Below are 12,056 nucleotides of genomic sequence, written 5' to 3'. Positions count from 1 at the left end.
AATAGTAGTCTGATCAACTAGCAACTTCTTGAATGCTGATATCTACCTGAAAGCCATGAAGAGGACTGCTCTAGTACAGGAGTCCTATGTAAATTCAGTAACATTCTAGTATATTCTGTATAACATAGACTTTTTTTATATTATGGGACAGAATGTTATCAGTTTTGTTTGGTTAAGTCACATCTGTTGAGTGATCCAATTCAATTTATGACCACTGAAAGTAAATTGGAATCTAATTTAGAATTTTTGAAAATAAGAATCAAATGAAATATGGGTTTACTTGAGATTATCTAAGTGTAAGATATTGGCATGTTAATGGAAACTTCTAGAAAGCTCTAAGATAACTTTAAAATATTGACATTTTAATGTGTTCCCCTATTTGAATCACAATATGGAGGTTATGTACAACTAAGACTTTCCTCTGCAGTTGAACTTCAGACCCTTTATAATCAAAACTACCACAAAATGCCCCAAAAATCCTGGAGCATATTTGGATTCAAGTTTCAGACCAATGAAGATAGAGCAGAATACAGTTCCTTTGAAGAAAACTAAAATATAACAGTGAGACTAATATGTGGTGTATAACATCTCACAGAACACCTCAGCTCCCGATGCGAATCATCCACTTAGATAGGCAGCAATGAAATTGACAAATCTAGTGTTATAACAATGGAAGTTTTGAACTCAAAAATATTGTGCCTAATAAAGAAATTATACTTGCAAAACGTGATATCACATCCAGTTAAAGACAACTATCATAACACGATTCCAACTTCAAACTTTCTTTCAACAAATAGTAAATGTAAGGCAAACAAATATTTTGTTACTTTTTAGTATGAAATTAAAAGGTAACACATTAAAAAAGAAATTATGCATGTTGGGTGGACTGCCACCCCTGATTGTGGTTCATCTGTGATGTCCTACTGTTGTTTTTTAAATACCCTCACTCTACGCTAGCCTAGGACAAGTATGTGAGTGTATACGTCGATCACCTCTGCTACTTTCTGACTAATGGGGCTTTGAAAATGCATGTCTATCATCCAACTGTAAAGCATTTCTCACTTCTGTTTAGAGGATCTTCTCAGTTGATTTGGTTCCTCACCCCCACAAAGAAGAAATATGCATAAAGCAGGTTGGTACAGTAACCTAATAAAATAGTACTCGTCTTTAAAGGGCACAGGCATGGGTAACCTGTGGCCCAAAATTTGGATCTAATCCATCATGTTTATTTACGTAAACCAAACATACATGTACAAGAATTTCAACAGAACATATCATATGCCACATTGCTATTTAAAGTTTATAAATAAAACTTACACTGCCAACTGCATATTTTTTTTAAGAAAATCTGATTTTATAATTCAGCAATTTAACATCACATCCTTTGCAACCAAGTCAGTTAAAATAAAATTTTTAATTCCATTGCAATATGGGCCAATAATTGTAATATTATAGCAGGCCCACTGCATTCACTGACAGTGAACAACCACAAAACCCAGTTCTACAAATGTCAATCGATGTTATTAACATGAGAGATGTGTGTGTGTTTGCATGCATGTATGAATGCGTACACACAAAATTTACAAATTTCTTTAAATGAAAGAAACTGCTAAAATAAATATAAGGAACTAACCAAGTGAAAGATAATGAAGACAAATAAATGAATAATTCCTGTTAGTTAATTAGACTTCAAAGTAACAATCTTTTGAAATGGCTTAGTGAGCATATATCAGAAATACCTAGAAAATTATATTCTTTGCTACACTCTGATACAATGTTTAATATTTAGTCCTTTGAGACCTCTTGCAGCAAAATAAAATGTATTTACAACCTGTTCATGATGCAATACGGAACAGTAAAAGATTTTCATTTGAAATTCTGTATCTTTTAAACACAAAATAATTTGGTCCTGAGAGTATTCCACCTCTAAAAGTTAAACCACACACAACACACAGATATTCAGAGCACTTTGTGATTGTTCTTTCATTTCTTTAACTTTGCAACTATCGTAAATTTGTTTGAAAATTTGCTTATTACCACGCTTAAAGATAAAACCTGACGAGTATCATTCATAACAAAATAAAAGACGAGACAGAATACTCCGATCCACTAATGATGATATGTACAGCTGAATTCTAGCTAGGGTCTGGTGCTCACTAAACCAGGATATTGTTCTCAACATAGCAAAATCCCAAAAAGGTATGGTGATCACTCATATGTGATTTGCTATCCTTAACGTTCAATTATATTATGAGTGCACATTTCTCTGTTAATTTGTAAATCCATCTAGTCGGTCTTCACCTGTCCTCTATAACAAAATAATTTTGATTTATCATAAATAACAGAAGAGTACATTTTTCTTCCTTTTTTCAGAAAGCTACTCTTTCCAAAAGTCAATAAACTATGCACAAGAATATAAATCATACAAAGAACTCCTATTCTAATGAGATTACATCCCTTTAATAAAATACAAGCTATATTAACAGTTTTTCCTATTATTTGCATTCACCCCCCTTTCAATTTCACACTGAAGCTATAACATGTTTCTCACTCTTAATTTATATTTTAAAATATGAAATAATATTACACCTAGAATATAAATAATATATTACTCTCCTTATTTGTATCAATAAAAAAATGTTGTGACCAGCAGAAATTTTGTATTTTCTACCTTGCATTCCTGTTCAATACATTTCACTCCTCTGAGTATGACAAAGGAGAACGGATGTACCATGTTGGACTGGACTCACAAAATCTCAGTAACGAGAGAGAAAGTTTCAACGCACAGCTAATATTACTCTTGGAACATATCGGTGTTACTCATAAATACTAAATGTACACAAACTCATATTCTCAAGAATAGTGCATCTTTCCTAGAAAACCAATGAAGAAAAATGTAATTCAACCCCCCCCCCCCAATTCTTTGAAAAATAAATTGTCAGTTTCTTGCTATATCAGGCAGGGCTCCTGGCTTAAAAAAATGTTACACATTTTGCAGGTATTCAGGAGTACTAAGAATTTCAAGACTTCTTTTAAAGATATATGAAATGATGGGACACATTCAATTTTTGTTTTCATCTGCACTGGCCCTTGCTGTATTAGGTGTTGTTTCCTAAATATCTTCATAACTACAGTTTCATCCAAACTATTTAATATATGTTCTGATTACACAATTCATCTTTAAATACAGCTTCATACCAAATGTCTTCAGGTGTAGCGAAGGGAGCACCTACTCTGTGGGGTCCATCCGAACCACTGGTCCAGTGAACATGTGTAATTTTGAAGATGGCTGTCTTCAGGATTTTAGCGTCGTGTTGTCTGGTAGAAGTTTACCAATATTTCAGAGGACCTTCCCGCTCAATGCCCTAAAGATGGAGGCAGCAAGGACCCCTGAAATGTTGGTAAACTTCTACCAGACTACCGGCACTATAACCCAGAAGACATCCATCTTCGGAATCAACGCAGCGAAAACCTCAAATCCTACATATGCAATTTTATATAGACAAGATGCCAATTTATGTACATAAAAAGGGCAGAATATGATGAAAAATAATTTAAGGAAAAACAGCTCACGTAACATCTTAATAGCTCCATAAGACAACAAAATTGCAGGCAGCAGGAACTTTCATATATCAGTATGGGCATTTTCAGGTACCCAGAAAAGACATAAAAAGACCTTCGACAACAATCAGGATACAATTCAGACAATGACAAACAGCCGAAAATGTCGTTATTAAGACACGAAGATTCTGATGTTTGTGTTTGGAAACACCCTGTGATGTGTTCTCTCAGTCTCTCCTCTCTTTGTGTTTAGTACCTCTTTTTCCCAAAGCGAGCTGCAGACGACGATTACGGAAGATATTTCTATCTCTGCTAAGAAACTTTGTGTAAATGAAAACATTTTTGGATGAAAAATAAACCAACCACCAAATGTTCCTATGACATTAGCAACTCATTTATACGTTCCAAATCTATGAGAAATTAATTTCATTTACATTTAAAATCTGTAACTCCCCATAGTATCCTGTGCTAACCAATATCTTCACAAACCGACCAACGATGGGGATAACAGAATAATTGCCCCCACCTCAGAAATATGTTCCAAGATTTAAACTGACTTTAAAAAAAAATTAAATTTTATATAAACAGATGAAGGAAAGTGTCTAAGAACATGCATCAACTTAATGACATACAATCATAAAAACTTTAGATAAATCATATTTTAGACTTAAGAAATGTTGGATGAGGGTACGAATGCTGATCATGGGGCATCAGTCACCAATCAACCAATTATATTTGCCATATCTTGTGGCAAAAGAAGAACAATAAAAATAAATATGTCACGAAATAAAAATATAAATGTATTAAGAAAAACAATTGTTTTTAGCACTTCTATATCTATGTATCAGAGTTTTGACTTTGTTCAGAATGAAACACGTAAAGAAAATTTAACATTTCTTACCATTTCCCTCTTTCATAGGTGATTATTCAGATTTTGTTCAAAACCAAAATTATATTATTTACTGCAAACATCATAGTAATTAAGAAACAATAAGTTACGACAAATGCTCTCTCTGTACCTATAACAAAACAGTAAGATGACTGTGTGAATGTGAAAATTCTTTATGTAATGGATAAGAAACAAAACAACATCCGTCTTATGACATTAGACATTCATTTGTAAGCTCCAACTGTAAGGGAAATCCCTTTTATTACAGTTTAATATATACCACATCCTGAGGCAGTAAAAGAACATTTTACGTCAATATAAGAAAATAACAGCAAATAAATTTGTGAAGAAAAGAAACAGTTCATAGCATTTCTGCCTCTCTCATACACAAAATTTAAAATTTCTTCAGTATAAAACAGAATTTGTTATTCCTTCTTGTTAATGTAGCATCACAGTAAGGAACAATAAATTGTTCTGAAAGTTTTTTTCTAAGTTGTCACAATAAAGGAAAGTGTAAAAAGACTTTAAACCTTGAAAATTTAAAAATAAATCTTATAACGCCAATCACGCACACAGGATATTTAATAAAAATGTCAGGAGTTCAAAACAATTCCAGAAATTTTCATTCTACCTCCTATCTTAATTGATTTTGCTTAGCCATATTCCAAAAAATAAATTCACAAAATAACTAAAAATAACATGGTAACAACCATTCTAATTGGTCACTGCAACTCAAGAGATATTGAAGAACTTATATCAAAATCTTTCACAATCGTTTACAGAATAAATCAGTTAACAAAGTAAAAACAAAGCACACATTTATCACAAGTGCATACTACCAATTACAGATCAAAGATGCTAAAGCATTGAAATTCTTTTAGAATTCTGAACAGTTTATTTTCAAAATACAGCAAACACTTTGAAAATTAAAAAAAAAATTGAGCAAAAAAGAAAACTAGATTATAATTATAATGCTATTCACAGCAATGTTAAGATATTGGTAACAGATACTACACATATGTTATGTTTTCACACCGTGATTTAGAGAGCATAAAGATTAAAAAAAGTGCCCCCCCCCCCCCGCCCCCCCCCAAATTCTAAATTCAAATCTTAAGTCCCTGGTCCACTGTATCGTCTACCATTATTTAATTTCAATTAATAAATTGGTGTCTATAACGTAATCTTATTGTTATATATTACTAGGATCATCACCATCTTCAGACTCATCTAATATTACTGTATCACAAAGGTTTTTGAAATCGAATTCAAAACTCCCACGTCTAAGATTCCACATTACAGAGGTCTTAAATTCTTGCCATTAATAAAAACTAATGACTGAAATGTAACTCAGGATAATGACAATATTGACTGGATCTTGTTACCAACCTCGTTCTCCTTCTGCAATGAGCAGATACATTTAGAATCAAAAGGATTACCTCACACGTTTCACTGGCAATACATACTTTTGAATTAAATATGTAATAATAATTTGTTCCAGCTACATTCCACCTGTATCTAAGCTACACTGTACTTCTCCCTGGCATGTACTTAGAACATTCAACAAGTGCCAACAACATTAACGAATAGGCACTAGCTGGTCCTCTTTGCTTTCAAACTGTCGTACCGTATGAACTGAAGACTACTCGGCTTGCATCGGTGTCCAACGTAACGTCTTCTGGTGAAGCCAGGTCAACTCTGACCGACCCAGAATTGTTCCTTCTTCGTGCTGTCGCTCCCCCCCACTCCATATGTCTCCATCTATAAGTCTCACCCTCTGTTACCCCCTCCCTTTCACCATCACCAATATCACTTGCCTTCTCATCACCACCCTCACCAGTAACTGAAATCTGTGAACCAACAGAATTGACATTACCGTCACCACCACCTCGGAAACGAGCTACATTTCCAGAAACTCCTTCGACAGCTTCCTGAGTGTTGAAATGATGGCCATGGGAATCCTCAACAGCTTTAAGGATGTTCTGACACAGCTCAGAGTCCAATGGAATTGGATCTTCGCTGTCACGATTGTGGATAGTGACAGCGATGTGCGCGGGATGGGGCACAGGAAGAGGTATGAGCAGTTTCTCTGCACTGTACGAATGACAACGCTGTTTCCAAGGTTGCCACATTGTCACAATGTTCCCACTACCAGATGATGATACAGTGGTTCTTCGACGGGCATGACTTGTTGAAATTCCACCACCAGACTCCCTGTTGAACATTCCACATTCACACATTAAAAGAACAAGAAAATCTTTGTTACTATACTACACAATTATACCGTAAATACACTTAACATGGACACTAAAACTGGACGAGACAAACTACTACTAAAATAAAAAAAGACGCGAATAAAGCAGATAACCCATCTTCAAAAGGTAATAGTTGCTCAGATGGTAAATTAATAACCTATCTTTTATGTACTCCAAAGGTTCATTATCATATTCCCAAAATCCTCCACCCACACACACCATAAAGTTTAAAATTTGAGGTCCTCAAAGAGATAAGGATGTCAACGTTGACCTTCTGGGTAGTAATGCTGTGTGGACCTGTAGGTAGACATGAACATTTCAGAGTAACATGCTGCCCTGAAAATGGAGGCAGTACGTTCCTCTGAAAGGTTGATATATACGCACAGTCCATGTAGCATTACTACTCAGAAAACCAAATGGGATAGTGGGAATGACCCGTTCTTCAAGTGCCTGAGCACTGCGGGTCCCAACTTTCGGCTTCATCCATAGACATTCGGTAGGACTCCTTGGACGAGGGATAGGCCTGTCGCGAGGCCTCTATCTGTACACAGGACAGAAAAACGTGGACAAACATCCATGGGATTCGAACCCACGGTCCCAGTGACCAAGCGGCACAAGGCCCACGCCTCAGACCGTGCGGCCAACATAAATATTTATTTCAAGATACATTTTAATATTGTCTTCCCATCTTCATACAGGACCCTGCCCTGCAAGTCCTCCACTTGACATTTTATGTGCATTTCTCACCACCCTCGTACCTGCTATACGTCTCACATATCCCATCCTCAACAATTTTATTATCCTCTTAATATCTAGTGACGAACGCAAATTATAAAGCTCGTGATTATGTAATTCTCTCCAATTCCTTTTATCACAATCCTGGTTCACAGCAAAAACAAACTGAATCTTCTGAAAGGCAGTTTGCCAATTCCAAAAAACTGACTTCAATGTCAACATTAAATAGCACTCACCCTCTCTTGTCCTGCTTGCGACCGGTAGCGGCGGCCCTGGAACGGGGATTGAAAGCGGATACTTCCAGATAGGGTGAATGGACTTGTATATTGCCTCTTGGAGCATACACTGGTCCCAAGAGATCAGGACCCCCAGCTCCCAGTTCTGCTCCATTTACCATCTCCGTGTACCTCGACAAATCCACTTGCTGATGAGGCTGTCAAAACAATTGCATTATAGTTTAAGACTTCATACTGAGAAATTACGAGCCGTATATCTATAATTCAGTGACGTCAGTGAATCAAATTAACCTTCTTCTCCTTCTTTTGCACTAGCAAGTCCAGGGATTCAAAAGGCTAGCATACATAAGACGCCTAATCTATAAATTAGACCAAAAATGGGAACAAAGAGTTTATTAAGAAGAATTCCAGACTATTACAAAACTTATTCTGTTGAAACACTCGTAGTCTTCAAAAATTATGTTTCTAAAGACACAAAACATTCTGTAACTGTGAAGCCAATTTAATGAATTGAGTGATAAAGATCTATAATACAAAGTACAATTCCTCCTCCAAGACAAGTGTCAGAGATTAAAAACAAATTATCGGAAATAAGTACGCGTTGTGTTTCGTAAGATATAGAGCTAGACCCAAGGTAATAGTGTCATGTTATACTGCAGTCACAAAGATTCTAGTTGGCAAAAAGTGAACTAGAATTTATGGAATTTAACAATAAACTCAGAACGGCTAATATTTGGACTCACGAAATACAGACAGACCCTATAAGAAAAACACAAACAAAAGAGGAACGTACCTCCAACCTGAACTTGGTATCAATGTCATCCAGTGGAGTGAGGAAGTCAAGACTAAATATGTCTGCGTACATGAGACCTGCTAGCCCAGCCCAGTCATTCACGGACAAGCCCTTCGATTCCCAGAAGTCTTCTTCGCAGATCATAAGCCTCTGAAGGACATGGGATGGATAGAACCTCTCCAGCATCAGCGCTCCTTGCTGGATTGCAATCTGAGTACCAAGAGACCGATGTTACCAACACAACGACCAAACACCATAAATCACTACGAGAAAACGTCCTTCTGATTGGTCACTGTATAATCTGCTGAGGTAAAGTATTTTCAATGAAATAAGGCAGGATGGTTATGAATTTGCAAGGTACAACTGTACAGGGCACTGTTTCAGCATTCATCCACCAGAATTTAGGGATACCATGAAAAATGGCAGTCTATTTACTACAAATGAGTTATATTACCATTGTGGCAACATGATCAACTGAAAGGCTTCTAACAGGAATTAATAAAACACCATATTCATCCAAATCCTTATTCAGTAACTTACGTAGGAGCTACACCTTCTCTCCCCCCCAAGTGACCTACACGGTGTGTAGCGGGACTGCTTTACTTTACGTTTTTTTAGCTACAAAACTCAGAACAGCATCTTTGGCTATGTATCTTGTAGACCACCGAACTCTTCCATCTATTAGTGCCCCCTACATACTTAGTAATGTCAAAAAAAATATGCAGCTCATAATCGCTTTTGATCACAACCAGTTTGTCATATCTCAAAGTCAGTGATCCAGTGTTCATACCCAAGAAAAGAAGTCTATGAACACCTCTATATGGTATAACAAATTCTTGGGCTACCAGCCATATGAGGTCACTTAATCCTTTAATTCCCGAGTATTAACCCACTTTGCGCATGTCCCAGCCCAGGTTTCTAATTACTCAAAATCACACTTCTGTACAACAAAATTCGTGTCATTCACCCGTATCATACGTGGAATTACATTTCGTGGCTGTAATCTTCATTTTTTTAAGAAAGTTTGAGCAGCCTAGTCGTTGTCATCTTCTTCCTTTTCCTCTCATTCTATATCATCATTTTTGTCATTGCTTTCAACAATATCGTCGACAGCAAAGTCATAATCGCTGTCTTCATAAAACGCACATTATCATTACCTAAAAAATCTAAAATCTCATCTTCAGGCACGCTAAGTTTACTACTTGCAGCCTTTTGTGACAGACAACAGACAGCTGTCGAGAAAAATCACAATCACACAAAAACATCGATATCTCAAGCGCAGCGATCGATAGAAATGTCTACTGTATGCAGAACGATTGTCAGATATTCCGTCTAGTGGTAAACTATCAAATTACGTTGCCAGAATATACTCGGGAGTGGGACACGACACAAAATTTCAATTCTGAATTAACTCAGGGTTGGGACAGCAGAAGCCATGTCGGCCTTCCGAGTTAACTTGGGCTTGCGATGTAAAGGGTTAAGCCTCCTTTCACGGCTGGCAGCCCGAGAAGAATTTATTATACTTAGCCATCGTAAAAGCTTCATATCATACATCTCTATACTGTGAAGGAAATACTCTTCTATAACAGGTATCAATAGGCCTAATGCTGGAAAGGATCAAACCTTCAGTTCCACTGTAGTAAGTTTAATTTTACTCCTAACACCGACTCCGAGCCCAGTTTGTAAATCTCTTCGCCGACGCTCAAGTTTCTCATGAAGTGCTCCTATAAGATCATGAGCTTCTTTCTCCAGTGCTCTGTATGGTCCAACTTTTGCAAGCTGGGCTGAGAATGGACCAAAACATGCCTCCACAAACTGGCTGTAAAACACGGAAAAGGAAAACATTTGATACAACCCAATGGACTCAATTATTACATTACGAGGTGGTATGATAATCCTCTGCCACGATGTCATTACCCATGATCCTCTGGTGCAACGATGATGTTCTCCGTTCCTAAGCCACAATGCAAGGGTGGCAGTATAATGAGGGGTACTGTAATGGGGTATGTAAGTATATTAAAGATAAATTTAATACGGTAATCACATTAAAAGCAGCCTGATGAAGACAAAATATCGCTGTTTACCAAATACTTTAACATTTTTATAATTGTTGAGTTGACGAAATAAGTATATAAAACAACGGAATATTTCACTACAAATTCAGAATTTTTTTAGCATAGCATCCAGCACACAAATCTTATATTAATGTTTCATTCTGGTAATGTGAACGTAAACAACATGGCAGTCTCATTAAAATATTGATTTAGTAGTCAGTATGACATCAGTAACCAACACATCGCCCGAGTACGAAATTTCGTACCAAGACAGATTATACACATTCCTACAAATCATGTATGAAATAATGATCTATTCAGACTTTATTCAGTAATTCAAAACCCCGTTTGTCACCTTCAGTTTCACACTAGGTTACTCTACACGCACCTGAAATCCTTCTGAGGCTGAAGTATTGTCATTTCCATCTGATGCTGGTAAGCTGCCAGTTCATCCAGCTCCATTTTGGCCTCAAAAGCTGCAAGTGCCTGTTCAGGTCGGATCTGCAAAATTTCCACAATGCAGTTGATTTCTTTGTCAAGGAACTGATCTATTCAACTCCCCTTAACAAAATGAATTTTCAGCAGTCCGCTACATCCGAGTAACATTTCACGTACACAATTAAATGCTGGCAGTGTGAATTTCAAGCAAAGAAGGGTTACACGGAGAAAAATCTTGAAGGCCATGACAGGTGGCATGTACAATACAACACTTTTATACCGCTGTGTACTCCTCCAATACTGAGAATATGTATTTGCATGAGTCGAGCCCATGAGGCTAATAACCACGAATCGTAAAACAAAATTACTGCAAAACCGAAGGGAGTCCAGGGCCTAACTTGGGTTGTAGGGCCATTGGATGGATGGTCGAGTCAAACCGCATCTCAAAAGGCAAAGTTATTATGGCTTATCCATTACGTAAACCTTCCACCTGCCCCATCTCCCTCCCTTACTTCTCCAACATGGAGCCACTCCTTCTCCCCCTCTCACAACTGATGTTCCCCGCGTCCTTGCGCAAGAACAGACTTTAATTCTGTGTTTCAATTTGGGAGTGGAAGCATCAGACCACCAAAGAAGTACATGGCTGGGTTTGCATGGCCAGAAGGTGGATTCTAAATTATGGTTCCCTTATTTTAAACTACTTTTGGATTAATATTTGGATCACGTCCATAAGGGCACCATTTTAGTCAACTGGTTCAGCCAGTTCCCCTAGCTCTATCTATTAATTTCATTATTCCAATTTCATGTTTATTTGAATCTTCTTCTTTCCCTCGGCCGCTGCCTATTGATTCTAAATACTGTGCTACTGTGAACTACACCAAGAACTACACTGTATATAAGCCATGTGTGTAAATAAGCCACACCTTTGTGAATAACATAAAGAATAAATAAAATCTCATTTACAAGCCACATCAGAAATGTTAAATTAATTTTTATACAAGTGTCAGTCACATTTAAATTTTTTAATTTTAAATTCAAAAGACACTGGTTCAAGTAATTTCATGACAAACCAATATTAATTAATGCAAGTATATTCAC

At 36.7% G+C, this 12,056-nt stretch overlaps 1 protein-coding gene across 8 annotated transcripts in view; it reads right to left on the bottom strand.

Annotated features, from left to right (window-relative positions):
• Positions 1–5,729: 5,729 nt before the first annotated feature.
• Positions 5,730–12,056, bottom strand: part of LOC110830265 (uncharacterized) — an 83,878-nt gene continuing 77,551 nt past the window's right edge. For all 8 annotated transcript variants that reach the window (XM_087340441.1, XM_087340447.1, XM_087340444.1 and 5 more), the window contains 5 exons: positions 10,909–11,021; positions 10,090–10,285; positions 8,467–8,676; positions 7,674–7,870; positions 5,730–6,661 (listed from right to left, as the gene is read on the bottom strand). In XM_087340441.1, the coding sequence (XP_087196567.1) occupies positions 6,061–6,661; positions 7,674–7,870; positions 8,467–8,676; positions 10,090–10,285; positions 10,909–11,021 (1,317 nt within the window). In that variant the 3' untranslated portion in view covers positions 5,730–6,060. The remainder of the gene's footprint in view (positions 6,662–7,673; positions 7,871–8,466; positions 8,677–10,089; positions 10,286–10,908; positions 11,022–12,056) is intronic.

The sequence above is a fragment of the Zootermopsis nevadensis genome, unplaced genomic scaffold, assembly GCF_977971745.1.
Source record: "Zootermopsis nevadensis isolate Lab colony 2312 unplaced genomic scaffold, Znev_1.0 Znev_ptg000061l, whole genome shotgun sequence".
Classification (NCBI taxonomy): domain Eukaryota; kingdom Metazoa; phylum Arthropoda; class Insecta; order Blattodea; family Termopsidae; genus Zootermopsis; species Zootermopsis nevadensis.
Note: the sequence above shows the minus strand (reverse complement) of the source record. Positions and strands in the feature narration are given on the sequence as shown.